Source organism: Neofelis nebulosa, chromosome 13 (assembly GCF_028018385.1).
Source record: "Neofelis nebulosa isolate mNeoNeb1 chromosome 13, mNeoNeb1.pri, whole genome shotgun sequence".
NCBI classification, from domain to species: Eukaryota; Metazoa; Chordata; class Mammalia; order Carnivora; family Felidae; genus Neofelis; species Neofelis nebulosa.
The window spans coordinates 35,754,481-35,775,566 of NC_080794.1; the positions used below are offsets into that span (position 1 = coordinate 35,754,481).

General features: G+C 54.1%; 1 protein-coding gene across 4 annotated transcripts in view; it reads right to left on the reverse strand.

The window, feature by feature from the left end:
- Window positions 1-927: 927 nt before the first annotated feature.
- Window positions 928-21,086, reverse strand: part of LRRC20 (leucine rich repeat containing 20) — an 85,473-nt gene continuing 65,314 nt past the window's right edge. For all 4 annotated transcript variants that reach the window (XM_058696584.1, XM_058696585.1, XM_058696583.1 and 1 more), the window contains one exon: window positions 928-1,970. In XM_058696584.1, the coding sequence (XP_058552567.1) occupies window positions 1,816-1,970 (155 nt within the window). In that variant the 3' untranslated portion in view covers window positions 928-1,815. The remainder of the gene's footprint in view (window positions 1,971-21,086) is intronic.

Genomic DNA, 21,086 nt, shown 5'->3' on the forward strand with positions numbered 1-21,086 from the left:
GGGTGGGGCCTGAGATTCTGCATTTCTAACAAGTTCCCATGGATGTCAGTGCTGCTGGTCCACAGACCACACTTTGAGTTGCAAGGCTCTGGCCATACAGCGCCTTTGTGCATATCAGAAAAGTGCGCCTCCTCTTTGACAAGGAGTAAGCCCACCCCAGGGCACAGGGCAGGCAAGCCCTGGACCGCAGTTCTCACTCATCCACAGCAGACCCTGCAGCCCCGAAAATCCCATCCTGGCCTCCTCCTTGCCCTGCAAACCCCTTTCCCAGAGCTTGGAAAGCCAGGCCTTATGAGATGAGCATCTCCCGGGACACTGAGTGCTCAGTGATGGGCCAACAGTGGTGGTCAACAGTCCTTGCCAAGAGACAGGGGCCCTGGGCAGGGGGGAAGGAACACAGCAGTCTGAGAATGAAGGTCTGGGCCGGGAGTGGCTTAGCCCTGGGGGTGGAAGAGTGCCTACCAGTGCATGGATGTAGGGTTTGGTGGCCTGGCCTGCCCCAAGTCCTGCAGCCTTGGGTGTCTCCCGACCAAGGTCCGGGCCAGATGGGCTGTGGACTGTGAGTCTGCCTGCTCCACGGATGAGTAGACGGGAGCTAGGTACCTGGGGGATTGAGAGATCAGGGATTCTCCAAACCACAGATGCTATCAGAAATCAAGAGCCCCAGGCCCTCTCCTGGTAGGAAGCCAGTTGTCCCTGTTTGCCAGGTACTGTCCCCGTGGTAGCACTGACATCCCGTGTCCCAGGAAACCCCTCAGTCCTGGGCAGACAGGGGTGGTAGACAGCCCTGTGGCCTGACCACATCCTGGACTCCAGGTGGAGGGTCCAGGAATGACTAGGTCATCGGGCTTTGGGTGGGAGCTTGGGAGCTGGCCAGCCACAAATCCAATGGTCCACAGAGCCTTCTGCCCCCCGGTGGACCAATGGTGAGACGCCAGAGCCAACTACCTCGTACCAGAGCCACAGGCACAATTGGCTTTGTTCCTCTCCAGTCACCTCTCCTGGGGCTCAAGGGGTGATGCCAGGCTCACCTGGTCTGTCCTCAGAACTTCCTACACCACTGATTTCTTAATCATGAGGAAGGACAGAGCAGACCTGATTTGCTCCTCCTGGTTCCTGGCCCGATGGGCCGCTGGGCTCCTATATACACGTTCTCAGCTCTGGCCAGAGCACACGACCACATTTTGGCCACGGCTTTCCCGTGTCTCCCGGTTCAGGCTCCCGCCAATCCAGAGACCCACAGGGCTGAGGATAGGGCCCCAGAGGGGGCCTCATGTGGGTCAGTCCTCGGGAAACGATAAACGGATGGGAGGTTGTCTTCTAGTCCTCTCAGGGCAGAGGCTGGTTCTCAACGCCAGAAACAAGGTCTCAAACCCACAGGGACCCAGAAAGCGCTCGGCGACGGCCATCTGTGGGCTCAGAAGGTGCCCGATGATTTGAAGGTAACTTGAAGGCATCTGTTGCCCAAAAAGCCTCCAAGGAGCTCAGAGGAGGCAAAGGCCCTCTCCGCCACTGCCCGTTTCCCCAAGTAACAAGGCTCAGAGAGGGCGGGGGTCCTGCCCAAGTGTGCACAGAAGCTGTGAGCGGCCAGGCTCCAGCCCCACCTCACCTCCTCCGTCTGGGCATTCCAGGGCCCGCTACTGCTCTAAGCTATCTATCCGGGGCCGGCTGCACTCCCTCCCACCACGTGCTCTTTGGCCCACCCGCCCCCAGCCCCCCAGGCTCGGCCTCCCATGGGTCTGTGGGACTCCCTCCCCTCAGGGTGCCAGGCCAGGTGGCCTCTGTCCCTTGCTGGGTGGGCACGAGGAGGGAGGCCTAAGGTGGAGGGGCCCGTGCGCCCTCAGGAGACACGAGCATGTCAAACTTGATGAGTGGCGGAGCGATGGCGCGCACCTCAGCGTTCAGCGGGTTGAAGCGGAGATTGACACGGCGCAAGGCGGACATGGCGGCCAGCTTCTCCACGGGTACGTCTGTTGAGAAGAGAGGACAGGTCAGGGGGGCCCAGGTAGGTAGGGACCGGAAGACGCCGATCCAGCTCTCCATCAGCCCCCGCGCTTGGGCTTAGCTGCTGGCTCCCAGCCCCGGGTGGGGGGCCCTCGGGGCCCATCACCCCATTACAACCACATTCCGGGAAACATGCCCCCAAACCTAGTTCAGCGCTAGGATTGTCACGTGTCCCAGCAAAGCCACTCCTGGGTAGAACTGGAACTGAAAACAGGAACTCAACCAAATACTTGTGTACGAATGTCCACGGCGACACTAGTCACAGCAGCCAGTGCCCACCGACAGGAGGGAGGATACACTGAATGTGGTTAAATCCCAACAGCCGAATACCATTCAGCCATGAAAAGGAAGGAAGCATTGACAGACGCCATGACTGGGATGAGCCCCAGAAACATTACGCTCCATGAAAGAAGCCAGACACAAAAGGTCACATAGCGTAGGATTCCATTTATAGGAAAGGCCCAGAACAGGCAACTCCATGGAGAGTAGACTAATGGTTGCCGGGGGAGTGGGGGAATGGGTGCAGGGCCTCCTTTGGGGTGAGGAAAGTGTACTTTGGAACTAGGTAAAGTGAAGGTTGCAGAACACCGTGAGTGTACCGAATACCACCGAACTGGACACTTTAAAGTGGTTCATTTTACGGGGAGCCTGGGTGGCTCCATCGGTTAGGTGTCTGACTCTTGATCTCAGCTCAGGTCTTGATCTCATGTTGTGAGTTCAAGCCCCACGTTGGGCTCTGTGCTGGGTATGAAGCCTACTTAAAAATAAATCAATACGGGGCGCCCGGGTGGCTCAGTCGGTTGAGCATCCGACTTTGGCTCAGATCATGACCTCACGGTTCGTGGGTTCGAGCCCCGCGTCGGGCTCCGTGCTAACAGCTCAGAGCCTGGAGCCTGCTTGGGATTCTGTGTCTCCCTCTCTCTCTGCTCCTCCCCCATTCATGGTCTTTCTCTGTCTCTCAAAAATAAACATTAAAATTTTTTTTTAAAAAATCAGTAAATAAAATGGTTAATTTTATGTTACATGAAATTTACCTCAATTAAAAAAAAAGAAAGAACAAGGCAGCAGCTATATTTGCTCTTGCTATCCGTAGAGTCTCATATCTAACCTTTAGGATCACTCAGTCTTCAGGTCAACATCCCGCAGGCCACGTTAACAGCTGTGAGCAAATGACTAATCCTAATAATATTATAGGATATACCTTGCCGGGTGGCTTGAGGACAAACGGGAGAGTAGATGTACTCCGCCCAGTACTTGATGAACATCAGATACTACTATGAAAAGGAACTGAGGCCCAGAGAAATTCAGGAAGTTGCTCAAGGCAACCCAAGGTCCCAAACTCATAACTAGCTGAGCCCAGGTTGGAATCCGAGTTCTCAAAAAGACTGCAGGGGTCCAGGGAGGAAGGGGCCAGGCTGGGCATAGAGATGGCAATCGAGCCAGGACGTGAAGGGTAGGTGGGATCTGAATGAGGAGAAGGAGTATTTGTGGCGGGAGGGAGGGAGGGGCGAAAGAATGGGGCCAGGATGCCAGAGTGAGAGCTGGGCACAGTGAGGGGACTGGGAGGTTGTGTCAGTGGCATCTAGATGGCATCTTTCAGGCCCAGATCCTGAGGGCACAGCTCTGCAGGCAGTTTGGAACACCAGGGCCTATAGGACCTCTCAGCCCAGGGAGCCAGGCCCTCCCATGGGGCCCAGGGAGACGTGAGGGACAACCACTCTGTGTTTCTGTTCCCCACTTTGGAGCACTGTAAGGGACAGTCTACTTAGGAGAGGGCATGTTGTAGTTTAGAGAATGTTCCAAGCCACCTGGGTTCAAATCCCAGCTGTGCCCTTTTCTAGCTGTGTATCCTTGGGCAAATTAAACCAACTTTCTGTGACTCAGTTTCCTCACCTGTGAAATGGGGGGAATAATACCACCCATCCAATAAGGTCGTCCTAAGGCTCAGAGGAGTCAATACAAGGCACTCAGAACAGTGGCTGCACACAGCCGGCCACCAACCAGGAGCCAATGCCATGACACGCAGGCCCAGACGCCCTGGAGGCAAACATTCCCTCCGCCCTGATCCAACTCTGCAAGCAGCCCACACACCGTGTGACCTCCCACTCCAGCCAGGACGGGGCCAGGCCATTAGTAACGACAAAAATCAACTCCTACCTCTTTTGCGTGCCTTGCGTTGGGCAGATTGAGGGTTTTCTGCTCCTGTGGTTGTTTCGGTTTTAATTTTAGACCACTTTGACATGTTATAATATAGCAATATAGGTATTTTTTAGGTGGGCTCCAGTGTGGGGCTTGAATTCACGACCCTGAGATCCAGACCTGAGCTGAGATTAAGAGTCGGACACTTAATCAACTGAGCCACCCAGGAGCCCTCACATAATTTTAACTTAGGTCAATGGTACTGTATTATAGATCTCAGTCTATTTATGTTTTTCCCCAGAGCACCACTATTTTTTTTTTTTTGATATACATGTAAGCAAACGCCTCAGTTACAGGAAGGCGTACAATCAGGTATGCACTCCTGTGACCTCCATCCAGATCGAGCTATAACACATAGGGTTCTCTTGTGTTTCTTTCCAGTTTATCCCCACCCTGACTTTTTATTTATTTAAAAAAAATTTTTTTAACGTTTATTTATTTTTGAGACAGAGACAGAGCATGAACGGGGGAGGGGCAGAGAGAGAGGGAGACACAGAATCGGAAGCAGGCTCCAGGCTCTGAGCCATCAGCCCAGAGCCAGACGCGGGGCTCGAACTCATGGACCGCAAGATCGTGACCTGAGCTGAAGTCGGACGCTTAACTGACTGAGCCACCCAGGTGCCCCCCCAACCCTGACTTTTTAAAAAAAATTTTTTTAATGTTTATTTATTTGTGAGACAGAATGTGAGTAGGGGAGGAGCAGAGAGAGAGGGAGACACAGAACCCGAAGCAGGCTCTAGACTCTGAGCTGTCAGCCCAGAGCCCGACGCGGGGCTCGAACTCACAAACCGCAAGATCATGACCTGAGCCGAAGTCAGACGCCTACCGACTGAGCCACCCAGGGACCCCAACCCACCCTGACTTTTTTCACCATTGATTCATTTGCCTATCCCTAAGCTTAAGACAAGTGGAACCTACTAGTGTGTGTCCAGCTTTAGACCTTCAGTGTAAGAATATTTTTACTTGGGGACATTTTAAATTATTATTTTCTCAGGTTACTCTTTTTACCTGGAAATAATTTCTTACTTATAAAAAGTTGTAAAGGTAAAAACAGTACGGAGAATACCACATAGCTTTCACCAAGATTCACCAATTAACATTTTACCCTCTTTGCTTTATCATTTGTGCATATGCCCGCTCACTGTCTCTCTCTCTCTCTACACACACACACACACACACACACACACACACACACACACACACACACAACCTTTTTTCTGACTTGAGGGTAACATCTATCATGGCCCTTTATCCCTACTTCATTGTGTATTTCCTAAGAATAGACATTCTCTGTTGCAAACATAGCTGTCAATTTCATGAGTTTCTACTGAGAGAACACTTACCTAACATACGGCCCATATTTCAGTTTTCTTAGGTGACCTAACCATGTCCTTTGTAGCAGTCCCTCCCTCCCTCCAGTGCAGGGTCCAGTATAGGGTCAGGTATTGCATTTAGTTGTCCTCTTTGGGCTCATTTGTCATTTTTATGACACCACCATTTTGGAAGAATATCACGGCCATCATCTGTCTTTTTGATAAAGAGTCCCACATTTTGGGGTACCTGGCTGGTTCAGTCAGTAGAGCATGTGACCCTTGATCTCAGGGTCATGAGTTCAAGCCTGACGTTGGGTGTGGAGCCTGTTTTTAAAAAAAAAAAAAAAACTGTTAAAAAGAAAAAGAGTCCCACAGTTTGTGTTTATCTGGTGCTTTATGGGTCCTCAGCTGAAAGACTGCAGAGGTGGCATGGTCTTGGGGTATCACCCATCTGTCCTTCATAAGTGATGTTAACTGTCATCACTGAGTCCAGGTGTTACTTGATTTCCCCACTGTATAATTACTGTTTTGTCTTCTTTCCTCCCTTGCAATGTAGAAGAAGTCTGTGGGGACACAGTTGAAGAGCACGCAAATATCCTGCTCATGAAAATTAAAATCCATCGCCTCTAGACTGAACACCTGCTGATTCTTGCCTCATCTGTTCTTTATGATGGTTGCAAATTGACTTTCCAACTCCAGCAGGCCCTCAGCATTTTACCAGAGGCAAGAGCCTTCCCTCTCCCGCATTTATCTATTTATTATCGATATGGATTCCTGTATTCCCAGCAGTTTTTTTGCTTAACTAACGATCGTCCGTGTTGAGTGCTGGTGATTTCGGCTCTTCATGTTAAGTTTCTCAAACCCCACAACAGCCGCATGGCTGAGTACCACTGTTACCTCCACTTTATAGTTGAGGAAAGTCGTGGAGAGGTAACCTGGCCATGGTCACGCAGCTGCAAAGTGCTGGGATATGAAGCCAGGCTGGCTGGCCCGAGTCCATGCTTTTCAGGCCACCTCCTATCCGGCCCTCCAGCCTGGCATCCATTCCTCCAACTCCCCACCAGCCATGAGAACCGTCCACGGTGCCCTGAGGAGACAGAGAACAGTCCTCCGACGGGGCTTCCTGGGACTCAGCAGGAGCGTGTGGCTTTCTGACCAGGACACTCAGAGCTCTCTGGGACACCCAGCCGGGAATAGCTCCTTTCCAGAGCCCAGGGACTCCCCCTCTGAGGGAAGCCAGGGACACAGAATCTCTGAGCCCTGTAAGGCCGCCATGGCAGGCACGGCATCTTTGCTAACCTGCCCTGAGAGCAAAGGTTTCCTGGAGATTTCTCGGAATCATTCCAGAATCTCCCACGCCTCCTTGTTCTGTGCTGGGTCACAGTGCAGGGTGGGGGAGATGTTTAAGATGCTAAACAGAGCTTTGGAATCAGAAACAGAGAACTAGGGGCGCCTGGGTGGCTCAGTTGGTTAAGCGTCCCACTCTTGACTTCAGCTCAGGTCATGATCTCACAATTTTTGAGTTCAAACTCTAAATCGGGCTCTGTGCTGATTACCGGGAGCCTGCTTGGGATTCTGTCTCTCCTTCTCTCTGCCCCTCCCCTGCTGGCACTCTCTTTCTCTCAAAATAAATATATAAACTTAAAAAAAAAAAAAAAAAAGGAAAGAAAGAAAGATAAGACTAGCTGTTCCAGTGACTGACCATCGCCCCAGGGAGGATCTCGGAATCCGAGCTTTCTCGCCTGTCAACTGCAGGGAGACGGTGAAACCAAGGGGGAGACTATGCGGTACGCCCGCGCAGTGCTCCGGCCACCCAGCGGCTGGTGTAGGGCCCCTTGCTCCCTTTCACGGGTCTGGCACCTGCACTGTGCACAGCAGCCGAGCAACACCCCCATCCCTGAGGACAAGCCCCACAGCTTCGGAGCGGGAAGGCGCCAGCCCCAGAGCTCAGCCAGCCGTGGGCTGGAGTCCACCAGGAGATGACCTGGATGGAAGAGCAGGGGCAGGGCAGAGGCTCTGAGCCACACATGTCCCCCCCTCCCCGGAAGTGCCACAGCTCCCCGAGCCCTTCACTGCCACTCAGAAAAGGTCAGAAGCCCCAGACGTGGCCTCTGCTGAGAGCGCCAACCTGAAAGTCCCTCACCGTACTCATTTTCATGGGTTGCCGGCCAGAGGCTGTAGACGATGGCAGAGAGACCATCAGAGCCGGGAGGAAGCTGGAAACTGAGGCACAGTGGGAGGAAGCAACTTTGACCCAGGTCACGAGCCACCGGGTGGCCAGGCTGATGGTGGAGACGGAGACCTGCTCAGAGCCCAGAGGAGGCACGTGCAGGAGTCCCAGGGCTGGCACAGGCAGCCAAATCCCCTCCCAGGAGCTCGCCCTCCCTTGGCACCTTGAGGGACCTAGCTCTGAGCGCCCTGAGGGCCCGGCTCTGTTAGCACAGGGCCTAGCCCATGGCCTTGTGCGCCAGGCCCGGCAGCACAGAAAACCCTTGAACTCCTGAAGGCAGAGGATTTTCTCTGTCCTTGAATCGCCAGGGTGGCAGGTGGAGCTGGTCATTACCTGTCTTACAGGCAGGAGCCTACGTGATAGAAGAGAGGACACGGACGATGAAGGAGGTGGTGGGAGGGACCCAGAGCCCCTCAGGTAGAGAAGGAAGCAAAGACAAGGCTTTTCCAGAAGCCAGCATGGGACACCATGCTCTCTGCCCCCCGCTCACCCAGATCGGAAAACCCCTTTGCATTGGGCTTTTCAGAGCTAAAGTCATTTCCCAGGGTATTGTAACCCCCACGTGACACAGGACATCAAGGCTCAGGGAGGCTGAGCACCTTGTGGAAGTGGGCTCAGCAAAGGAGGCTGCTTCTGGCAACTGATATTGGAGGCCCTGTGCTGGCTGGTTTCTCACAATAACCCATTTTGCAGATAAGGAAGCTGAGCCTCAGATTCCTGGTGATGACACAGATTCTCTGACTCTACTTCGGCTTCCCCGAATGCTTCAATTAAAATTAAGAGCCTGACTTTTGTGCTGCTGTGCTCGACTCTCATTGTCTAGTTTAGAATCCTGATAAACTGGGTTAGCCAGGATCCTCCAGCCTTGGTATCTGATCAGATTCGTCATCCTCCACCACCCCCCAGGTGGGGTCTGCTCACCCTGGCCTGACTGCAGCAAGAATCCTGGGAGGTCGGTTCAGCCTCACTCACCCCTGATAACCTCCTCTTTGTAATTTCCGCCCACTGATCCTGCCCCCCCCCCCCCGCCCCGCCTCTGCTCCTTGGCTATCAATTCCCACGTGTCCACGCTGCACTTGGGATCAAGCCGGTTCTGCACTGCAGTCTCTTCTCTAGAGTAACAGTCCCGAATAAAATCTGTTTTTACTGCTTTCATCACTGACCGGCTCTGATTTTTCTTTGACAGGGCCCAGTAAGTGGTGAAGGCAGGACAATTCCTAAATCCCCAGATCCCTGTGTTTCGTCCCACAACGCTGAGGGGTAAGGCCAAGGCCAGAGCTGGTCTCCATCCACCGGCCCTTCAGCCCCTGCAAGGGAATCATGACAAGCAGGCGTCACTGAGCAACTCGCTAAGGGCCGGGCCCCGAGCTGAGGGCAACGTAGCCTCGACTGTCAATACAGCCTCACTTCAGAGATGGGGACTGAGGCTCCAAGCTGCTAAGTCACCCCTTCTCCCCACCTGCCACTGGGGACCACTGGTCCTGCCTCACTTTCTCCAGAGGGGGTTGGACTAGGATTTCTCTCTCTCTGGCCTCTTGACTCCATCCCTGGGCCTGGGAGGCCAGGGGCCTGAAGAATGACTGGTGCTCATGAGAGCGGGACAGAGGAGGGGGTGTCTTCCGACGACGTCCCTGCCACAGGTCTGCTGGACATGACATGAAGACCAGTTGCGGCCCAGCCTTGGAGCAAATCCCCACAACTCCTGGCCTAGAGACAGCAGTGCTGCCTGAGTTCCCAGCTGTCATTTCCAAGTCCACCACGGGGCCGGCCTCTCCAGAGTCCACGGTGCTCTCCAAGCCACTCTGCTGACAGACAGTGATGCCCCCTCGGGTGCAGAGCCGGGATTAGGCGTGGCTCCTTGCCTTGAGTCAACTGTTCAAGCCGTATAAGCAGCTTGGAGGAAGGCGCAGTGGGGCCAGCAGACCGTGTCAAAAACAGCAGAGTCGACGAACCGGAGCAGTCAAGCTAGGAAGCGGCAAGCCCAAGGGGCCAACTAGAAGTTTCCGGATAAGGCTTAAAGAGGAAAATGTATGCTCACAGCATCCTGAGGAGAGACAGAGACGGCTGCGGGGTGGAGCAGGATCTGAAGTGATCTGCATTTTGTGGATGGGGAAACAGAAACCTGGAGAGGTTAAGTACGCTTCCCGAGGCCACCAAGGCACATCGGCATCACGGAGGTAACAGAAGCCATTCTCTGGACTTCGGCGTATCTGGAGAGGAAGAGGGCCTTGACTCTCCCCTCTCCCGTGGGCCATGCTCTCGTTACCATTTGGCGATGTCCTGCTGGCCCTCATATTCCAGCTCAGGCTACCTCCTGTCATTCTCTACGGTGTACAACCAAACTCCCGTAACACTTCACACCAGACACGTACTGTGGATCCTGTTCTGAGACCGATGGATATGTTTGTTCACCCTGCAAATGCGATACCTAGCACAGTGCCCACAGGGTGCTCAACAACTATGTGCTGGGTGAATGAATGAATGAATGAATGTTCTGCCTCCTAAACTAGCTCCTAAGTTCTTTCAGGCTTGGGACCGCGCTGGGCTCCACTGTCACCACCACTTGCTTAAGCAACTCTGACCGCAGTACATTCAAGCGTTGGGGCCCTTCCCCTGGCCTGACCCATTCTGTGCACATATTCCAGGCAGGACCAGGCGTCTGTGGACCAAGGTTGTTACAGGTCGCAGGCCCTTTAGCACCAGCCATCCAATTTAGAAAATGAGAAAACACTGATGAGCAAAACCAAAATCACCCACGTCCCACCATCTGGAGCCGATCACCTTTAGCGTGTTAGTACGTGGCCTTACGGCACCTTCGCTTTGCATGTGCGTGTAAGGAGCTCAAAAATGGCCTCCTAGATGCTATGCCATAACGTGCTTTTCTCGATGACGGATTGTAAACAGCTTTTCAGGTTGCCAGTCAGCGACATTTTTATGACTACATGGCCGCCCGTGGTATGGAGAGGGACACTCAAGTTGTTTTCGACCTGCAGTATGACAGATAACGAACAGGCAGAGTCCGCAAGGCATTCTGGGGATACCTCGCCTCTCAGCCTGTGACTGCAGAATGTAGGATGGGAGTTCCAGAATCCTTATTTTTAAAAAATGTTTTATTTATTTCTTTTGAGAGAGAGAGAGAGAACATGCAAGCAGGGGAGCGGCAGAGAGAGAGGGAGAAAGAGAATCCCAAGCAGGCACTGCACCGTCAGCACAGGGCCCCCATGGAGAGCTTGATCTCATGAGCCACGAGATCACGACCTGAGCTGAAACCAACGGACTCAGCCACTCAGAGGCCCCTAGAGTACTTTTGTGAAGCCAGAACGACGCTCCTCTGACTCTCCCAGGGCCCCCGGTGCATGGCTGTGATGGTGATGAGCTTCCACGGTGAGGCCTAAAGCCACACGGAGGCCCGTGGTAGAGAAGGAGGACCCCACCCTGGCCTCAACACCGGGAGTGCAGCGTGGCTGGGGCACAGTCCACTGCACCTTCCTGTCACCTCACCGGGCTGCAGTGGTGCCTCCAGGCCCTGTCTGACCCTCCTCCTCCCGCTGCAGACAGCCATCCCAGACTCTTGTCTCTGTCTGTGGCAGCTTGCAGTAATCAATAAAAGCGGACCCAGAGTGGGCAGTATTTAGAGGAAATTACTTCCCTGAGGTTGGCTTGACCTTACTTCGCTAATCATTAGCACCACCGACTGGCAAACTTGTTCTGTGCCAGAAGGACCTGCTAGAGACAGGATGATAAACACAAGCACTCCGGAGGGGTCTTCTTCATACATGTGGCACCCACGGTCTAAAAGGACCCTGAGAGGAGAAGGGGTCTGGGCCCAGAGAAGTGGCAAAAGGTATTGAGGGAGCCGCCCAGCACAGAGAGAACCCAGCAGGGACCAGCAGCCTCGGATTCTTGCTTTGGGTGGGGCTGGGCCCCATGACATCTAAGGTCCCTTCTGGAATTAGGGTCCGGGGCTCCCTATCCTGGTGGCCCAGGGTACAAGTTCTCTGGCTTCCCTGGCAGCTTAGAAACTAAGCATGGTGCCCGTTGCCTGCTGCGGGCTGGAGAACACGGGAGAGTTTATACATGGCTGGCTGTCCCACCTCTGACCTGGATGATCTCCTTCTGGCCAGAATTCCTGATTTTCCAAGACCCTGAGGAGTGTGGAGTCTGCACCTTTGGGACACCTCCTCACAATGGCCTCGGAGGTGCTGGGTCAAGATGCAGGGGCAGCACCCCAGGCCAGGCACCTTAGGCCTATCGGCAGCGACCGGGAAGCCATCTTAGCCTCTCCAGGTGACTGTGGCCACATTCGTGCTCGAGAATCCAGGCTCGCCTGGCAGCCGGGCCTGTCCCCATTCCTCAGCCTTGACGCAACCCTTGGTGCCTGGAAACCTAATCGACTAAGATCAAGGATGTCGTGCTAAGCTCGGCAGAGCTTCGAGTCCCCACTCAAAATGCCACAAGAGACAAGGAGGCAAACTATGGTAACCTGGCAAGACAGGGAATTACGTCCGTAACAAGAAAGCACATTCACATGTGCATCCCTCACTCACGGCTGGGTCTGTCCCTCCGGAAGGCTTGGAAGGAGCCAGACGGGGACAGTGTCTGAGCCTATCCCTTCCCACAGAACCTTGGACCGAGCATCCTAGCAGGGGTGGGAGGCGGGGAGAGGGGTACAGGAAGAACACAGAAGCAGCCCCTGTCCTCAGGAGGCACAGAGGACAGTGCAGGCCCCTGGTGATCCTGCAAGCTGAGCTCCACAGCCCTCAGGGAACACTGTGTGGATCGGGGTTCTGAGCCCCCTGCTGAAAGACAGGCCATCTGGGGGAGTGGACAGGGCAGGGACCCCCAGTTCTTAACCTCGGACCTGCCATTTAAAATTGTGCAACCTCAGGGGCATCTGGGTGGCTCCAACCTCGGGGTGCCTGGGTGGCTCAGTTGGTTTAGCATCCAACTCAATTTCGGTTCAGGTCATGATCTCATAGTTTGTGGGTTCGGGCCCCTTGTCAGTCTCTGGGCTGTCAGCTTCCTTGGGATTCTTTCCCTCTCTGCCCTCTGCATCCCCCCAGGATAAATAAACTTAAAAAAAATAATAAATTTGTGCAACCTCAGGCAGGCCCCTTAACCTCCCTGAACCTCAACCTCTCATCTATAAAATGGTCCTCAGCCTCACGGGTTCACAGGGGCCATTATGGAGGGGACCATAATGCGCTCCCCACTCCCCAAGAGGGATAAGGTTACCAAGTTGTGGAGAATGTAGTAGGCACCTCAGGGAGAGGATGGGGAGCACGGAGTGTTTTAAGAATCTACTACTGTGGGGCGCCCAGGTTGGCTCAGTCGATTAAGCATCTGACTTTGGCCTCAGGTCATGATCTCAAGGTTCATGAGCTCGAGCCCCACATCAGGCTCTGTGCTGACAGATCAGAGCCTGGAGCCTGCTTCGGATTCTGTCTCTCCCTCTCTCTCTGCCCCTCCCCTGCTTGTGCTGTCTCTTTCTCAAAAATAAATAAACATTAAAAAAAAAAGAAGAATCCACTACTGTGGTGCCAGACGGTAGGTTCTCTGGTGGTGAGCAGAGCAGAGGGTAACATGTAGACTTGTTAATCACTGTAATAACATACACCTAAAACTAACGTAATAATGACCATTAACTTCACATCTGATCCTCTCTAACGGATCTAACGGAGAGGTCCTCTGTACTCAAAAAAAAAAAAAAAAGAAAGAAAGAAAGAAAGAGAGAGAGAGAGAGAGAGAGAAAGAAAGAAAGAAAGAAAGAAAGAAAGAAAGAAAGAAAGAAAGAAAGAAAGAAAGAAAGAAAGAAAGAATCCATTAATGAACCTAGACACTCTTTTTTCTCCTTCACAACAAGCTTCAGAGAAAGAGAAACAAAGGAGGAGAAAAGTCCCTGCTGTGATTCCCTCCTCCACGTCCCCAGGTTGGCCAGCAAAGGAGGGCTGACGAGCTTCTCCTCCCGCACTCTCCTTGGCCCGGCTCTGATAGGCGATCAAAGACGGAGCATAACAATTCTCATAAATAAATAACACAGTCTTAATGGCTGCTCTGGAGACAGCTAAAAGTAAATCAAATTGCCTGGCCCTTGCTTGGCATTTATCTTTCCGGTCAGACTTCCGGTCTTTGCTCTACTGTGCCTACTGTTCCTCCCTGCCGAAGTCTCTGTTCTCCCCCCACAACCCCCCTCATGTGGGCCACTGGAAGGCCCCCCGCCTCCAGAGCCATGACCCCCGCCGCACCCACAACCCCAGGCTGGTCTCTTTTAGTTTTCTTCCAACTGCCTAAAGAATGACAATTCTGTTGTGGACTCTCCCTCCCTCCCTCCCTCAAGCTGGCTGTGTGCCCGTATCTAACACGGGCGTGGGGGACCAGAACTGTCCAACCTGCTGTGTGTATGGCAAGCGTCAGGCAGGGCAGGGGTGACCGGATATGCAGATAGGAGTATAATCACCTCCCCTAAAGGTTCTGCTCCCAGGGGTGGGGGCAGATGTGAAAATGGCTCCTTTGAAAATTCTCCTCCATGCTTGGAAACGAAGGTTGCTAATGCTAACTTTACAAACCCTTCTGCTCAGATTTAGGACCACTGTCAGAGAATTAAGACCTCCCTTACTATTGGAAAAAGAAGAAAAGCTCCTAAGATAACCACCAGGTTAGAGGCAGCTAGGTAGCCCCCGCCCCCACCTCCCAACCCCCAGGGAAACCAAACCAGCTTCTAGAAAAACAAAACAAGCTGAAGGTGGTAGTGGGAGAGAGTGGTCAAGACGCTAACAATAGCAAGGAAGCCGGGAGATGTGAGCCAGCGGCAGTGTGCTGGCTAATGCTTAACAATCTACTCCCTGAGGTGGGAAAAATCCGATTTGTAGCATTTACTGTTGTTTTTTGTTTTTTGTTTTTTTTGTGGTTTTTTTTTTTTTTTTTTTTTTTTTTGTGGTGCAAATACTCCCACCGTGGCCAATTCCAAGCTACTAAGGTGAGGCCACTGAATCTGACCGTGCACCGCCAGCACCCTGCTGGAGAGCCGTGTTGAGCAGCCCACCCCAGCAGGACCGCAGGCCCCTGAGTGAAAGGTGCCGGAGCTCAGGCCAAGTCCCCATTTCAACTAGGATTCTCTGGCATAAACTTGTACCTTGGGAACGGGCCCACTGTTTTGTTATCCGTGCGTCCTCAGTTGCCTTTGGCTTATTGATAGAGTTCCCCCCGAAAATGCTAGATATGCGTGCTGTGCTACAGGGAGGAGAGAGGGTTCAGGGGCACTGGGGCAGTGGGGCCCCATGCTCAGGGTCCAGGGGACAGTAGGGTCAGTGTGAAAGGAGAACCCCAAGGGAAAGATGCAAGTCCACAGAGCTCACCCCTGCCGCTCTCCCAGCTAAGCCCAGCGGTCAGGGCCAGGCTGTCGATTTTCTCATCCTGATGCAGCTACAGACACACACAGAGACAGACACCGGGAGGAGGAGGGAGGTTGCGGCTTCCTCATGACGGGATGTGGGCACTGATGGAAGGTTCTGGCTCAGCGGTTCTATCACGCCTGCACACTGGAACCATCTGGGGAGCTTGAGAAAATCGTCAAGGCCCAAGCCCACCGTGAGAGATTCTGTTTTAACCGGCGTGGAGTGTGGTCTGGACATGAGGGTTTTTAAAAGCTCCCCAGATGGTGTGAATGGGCAGCTGGCTCGAGTGCTGCTGGACTTACGAATGAGGCTTGACGGGAGAATCCAGTGAAAGTATGCATACAGCCCTTCCGTCCTGGGATGCTGCCAGCTGTTCTGCTCTGTGAGGCAGAGCTTTCAGGAGCGGGGCTGACAGCCTACATGGTCTGGGGAATCCTGCCTCATCATCTTAGACCCTACTATGCACCCCAAGGGAGCTTCCTTCCAACCAAAGTTACGTGCTTCCGCTGTAACTCTGTTGTGGCTTCCTATCTCCCTGCAGCAAAAATCTCTCCCTATGCTGAGCACTGTCCTGAGCAGCTGAAGTTCTGGAGCAAGACTGCTTGGGTTGGAACCCTGGCTCTCTGCCTAGGCAGCATGACCATGGCCAAGGTACTTAACTTCCCTATGCCTTGGTTTCCTCACCTGGGAAGAATAACTGTCTGCCTTATAAGGTTGTCATGAGGATTAGCCAAGAGCATACTCAAAAAGTCGTTAGAGAGGATCAGATGTGAAGTTAATGGTCAGTGAGTTATCAGCTAGTGTAACTGGCCGTGCCACAAGCCCCAGGAGACCGGGGAACATGGCTTGTCCATCCCATCTGTCTCTAGCATAGTGCCTGCCACACAGCAAGCTGTTCAACCAAAAAAATGACCACTGGTGAATGAATGAACAGGTCCACTGCCTAAATTCATGCCTATGCTCCTGCAAGCCTCGTTCCCTGAGCTCTGAGGTTTGGAGCACAGGAGCTACTCTCCAGCACTCTGGACAGGGACACAAGACTGGCTGGCTGCCTAGCGGAGCGTGCAAGTGTTTTGTTTTAAACAAACGTCAAATGACTCTTTTCTTGCTGTTCGCCTGTGTGCCACCAACAGAATGCCAAGAGCATCTCGGGTAATTGGAGGTTTCAAGTAACCAAGGCTTTACCACCGTGTCTGGCACAGAGAATCCTATTCCATTTGGGCAGAGACCAAGTGTGTGAGAGGTCTTTTGCTCAGAGCTCCACTTGCTGGTTCCCTGTGGGCAGACACGTGAGCAGGGGTTGCAAACAGGAGCTCCCCCCCATCACATCTGGGGGCCATGTCTAACTTGCACTAATTGCTGCTAAAGCCTGTTTACTCCCAGCCTGTCCCACCTCCTGGCTCCACGGGAGGCCAGCACTCCCTGCACTGTGTGACAATTACCTCCCCAAGCTGTTCGCCAGCTCGAGGGATGCCTGCACCACCGCTCGCTGCCCATGGGCACAGCCTGGTACTGTCACGCTGGACAAGGGCATTCTGGGAGACAGCATGAGTCTGCGGTGGCGCTCAGGCAAGCTGCCACCTTGAGGGCAAGTCATTCTCCTCCATGACCCCTGACAGTGCTTGGAGGGGAGGGGACAGGGTAAGGCTCCGACTGCTCTCAGCTAGCTGTGCTCAAGAGAAGTCCGAACCCAGTGCCCAGGGAGGGGACTGGCTACATTTTCCCCCAGACAGGTTTGGAGCCCTAGATCCAAGCTCAGGAGAAAAGGGTCCTCCCAGGCCTGCCAGCCTTAAAGCCTGCACACAGCGGTCATTCCCTCTTCTCAGCTACTACATGCCTGTCTCAAATCCCTTCCTGCCCGGAAGCAAGAGTGGGACCAGAAATGGCACAGCAGCCTGCTTCAGGGTGTGTGTGTGTCTGGTAGGGTAGGCGAGGTGGGTTCCTGGGGACCTGGGTAAGTGCTGCAATTCTCAGAATCCTCTGAGAATTTGGCAAACCTTTCTTGGCCAGCTGAGCCCTGCCTTGGATGCTGTGGCCCACTAATTAGCCTCTAACCAACCTTTTAGCAATGTCCCCTGCCTCCTCTGTCCTGGTCCCTGGGTAAGTGCAGGAGGCCCAGCAGGCTGGAGGGCAAGGAGTAGGGGAGGAGGCTGAGCAGGCAGCACGCAGCCAGGACTCCAGGCTGGCTGAATGGCAGGACAAGCAGCTGGTGGGAAGTGACCACAGTGGACCCTGACACCAGCTCCAAAGGGTGGAACCATCCTCCCCACTGTGCAGCAGGGATGAAACAGAGGTGTGCAGAGGGGAGGGGACGTGTTCATGCCAACGATGTAAGTGGGGCTTTGGACCTGTGCCTTTTCTGCTATGAAACTCTGAGAGGCCAAAGGAGAGGAGGGACGACGGGAGCACGGTCAGGGTTGAGTGGAGTCCAATTCAGAGGCTCTTTACCTTGGAGGGGGCCCCAGCCCACCAGGAGAGGGGCAGAAGGAGGTGAAGAGGAGTCTGCCCTGACTTCTGCTTTTGTTATCACCATGGGGTGATATCACCCTTCTCTCTGGAGCGAAGACAGGCAGGCAGGCCTGGGGAAACTCTAAGAAGCCTTCCCTGCTTGTGGTTCAAGCTGCGTCTTGGGCCCAGGGGAAGTTCGGAGGGCAGCCGGCACTGACAGATCAAGCACCTGCCCTGGAAAGCTAAGAGCCAAGCCCCCCACTTATGCCACTGCCCGGTCTGCCGGCAGGCAGGGCCTGGTGTCCAGACCGCATTTGCTTTGGCCGAGATTCCCCACTTGCCGCCTCCTCATCGTATTGAGCGCCGGTGGGCCTGCAGGGTGGGCGGCACGCCTGACCTCTCAAAGCCCTTGAGGCCTTGGCACAGTCTCTCCCTGGCCTGGCAGTTCCGATCAACCAGGACCGTGGCCTGGCTAAACCCCAAGTGGTACCAGGTGGAAAATGGAGGCGCTCACAAGATACAACCTGCTGATTTCACGAGTTACTTTTGCAGCTCTGGGCACAGCCCGCTGACAGAGCAGCGTGTTACTCATCCCTATTCAGATTAGACCAGCCCCCACCCCCAACAGAGCCTGGCAGCTTCATGGAGGAGGAGGCCGGGAGGCCAACTTCTCAGCTTTGACCTGTCTCAGCGGCTGACAGGCCCTTCACGTCTACAGGAAGTACGTTTGCTAAGCAGCCTCTTGCAAACCACCAGCTAATGAGGCCTTGCGGTGGGCCCTCTCCCAGGGCGAGCTTTCTCTACAGCTCCGGCCCTCTTTCCAGGGCTGAGTGAGGCCAGTGGGGGACAGCCATCCCTCTGCCACCTGCCAACTTGTTTACGGGTGCCTACCAGCCACATGGCACCCGGCACCTGTTTCTGCACAGCGACCCACCCCCTCCTCTCCCATCAAATGAAGACTGGACAGGCTCTGGAACACCAAAGACACATGGGCGGGGATGACCAAACACCTGGCTTAAAATCCCACCTCCACCACGTCCTTGTGCAGGCTGCGTCCCCTCTGTGAGCCTCTCTTCTCAGCTGTCAAGTGGTGATAACACCTCCTTTCCAGAAGACAGGCTTGAGCAAATTAAACGAGGTAAATTACAGAGGAGCTGTGCTAGGCGTGCTAGCTATGAGGTTATGAGAAGTTTGTCTACTTTTGTCTCTTTAGATGAAATAGAGTATTATTTCCACTTCTGCTCTTCCAGGGTTTTCTCTGCTTAAAGAACATTTTCGGGGGGTGCGGGGCAGGGGCGCCTGGGTGGCTCAGTTGGTTAAGTGTCTGACTTTGGCTCTGGTCATGATCTCATGGTTTGTGGGTTCAAGCCCTGCGTTGGGTTCTGTGTTGACAGCTCAGAGCCTGGAGCCTGCTTCAGTTTCTGTGTCTCCCCCTCTCTCTAACCCTCCCCGGCTCGTGCTCTCTCTTTGTCTCTCTCAAAACTAAATAAATGTTAAAAAATAAAAAAAATAAAAACATTTTCTGGGGGCGCCTGGGTGGCTCAGTCGGTTGAGTGTCAGACTCTTGGTTTTAGTTCAGGTCAAGTGTCAGGCTCTGTGCTGATAGCACGGAGCCTGCTTGGGATTTTCTGTCTCCCTCTCTCTGTCCCTCCCCTGCTCACTCTCTCTCTCCCAAAATAAATAAATACACTTAAAAAAAAAATTTTTTTTTTCTGGGTTCTAGGGGAAGAACTAGTGAGACTTCCCTCTCTTCCCACTAGAGGGACAGGGGGCTGTGCGGTAGAGAAGGACCAGTCCCACTGGGTCCCCTCCTCCAGGAAGTCCTCCTCTGCCCACCTCCATGCCCACCACTCCCTCAGCGCTTCCAACCCACCCCCACATAGCAACCGGAGCCTGCAGAACCTCTCACAGCTGGGCAGCCTGCTAGAGCCCCCCAAGTGAAACAAGTTGTGTTCCCTCTGCCCCTGTGACATTGACCAGTTTATTCTGTGCAACAGGGTGAGGCTGGAACAGCTGTGTGAACATCAAGGGAGGGCGATCCTGAGGTCTTGGTGGGCATCTGTGCCCCCAGCCTAGGAGGACAGCAGAGGCTGCGTTCTGGAGGACTTCTCTTGATGAAGGCCAGAGTGCAGCTGTGGCTCTCTGGAAGGATCTGTCTGCCCCTGCCTGTCAGAGAAGGGGGAGGATGCTAGGATACAGGGCCCAGGCCCCCTGTGACACACCGGGCCACAGCAGGGGTGCTGGTGACCCCTTAGGCCAGGCGTGCTCCCTCCAAATCCCCACGGCGCCCCCACTCCCATCCTTGTACTGCAGGACGAGCGTCCTGTACTTGTGGAAACCTTACGTCTGAGGGCTGGCGCATGGCCCGGATAAACTACAACAAGAGACTGAAGTCCAGAGGTGGGGGGCAGGGGCACAGATTCTCAATGAACACGCTGCTGCCCCGGCCTAGGTCACTTGTTAGAAATGGAGACCCCGGGCCTGTCCACAGAAACTGTGATTCAGTAGGTCTGACAGCAGACCTGGGAGCCTTCCTCTTTCGCCAACACTCCAGGGGGGTTTGGATGTGGGGTCTGTGGCGTGTGCCCTGTGGGATTCTGTGAGGCTTGGACAGCCAAGCCTTGGAGTGCTTGGGGGGACCGGGGGGCCCAACAGCACAGACAGAGGCCCTGAGATGGCACCTGGGGCTTTAGGGAACAGCCCTGGACCAGCCTGTGTTGTGCACAGAAACCACTTGCGGACCTTGCTCAGGTGCAGATTCTGACCCCGGAGGAGCGAGGTGGAGCCCGAGGGTCTGCGCTTCTAACGAGCTCCCAGGTGATGCCCCCGCTGCGGGTCAGTAGACGACACTTTGCGAAGCCGGAGCCTTGAGCAGGGGTTCTCGAACTTCAGCACACATCCCTATCGCCTGTGGGTGGGGGCCGGTGAACACAAATCGCCCCCTCCCCTCCCCATTTCTGATTGAGGAGGTCTGGGGCTGGAGGCTGTGCATTTCTAACAGGTTCTCGGGTGCTGCCCAGAGACCCCACTCTGAGAACTACTGGCTTCGATGGTAAGAAGTGAAACGGCCCGAGGGGAGGATGAAGCAGAGGAGGCCCAAAGCTGCTCTGCGTGATACAGACACTTGGCTTTTGCCTCCATAGTGCTACTGCCCTGTTAAATTCTTAGCAGGAGCTTGTCTTCCTCTGATCTCCAGCTCTCTCTGGAACGCTGGGAAAAACCCCAGTGAACTGAGGGTTATGGAAAATTGATTCCAGCTTAACTGAAAAAGCCCCCTGCTTAGCAAATTGAAGTCTCCTAACTACTTGATTTTGTCCGCACCCCCACGTGTTCCAGGAGTACGACCAACTGCCGTGCGGGAGCAGGTTCTCCTGTGGCCTTTATGTGGTTCCTGTCTCCACCTTCGAGTCACGGGTGGCAGCTGCCAGGGTGAGGGAGCTGGTTCCCGGGTTTTCACAGGAGGAGTGATCCGTCCCATCCTCATGTCACCGCCCACGG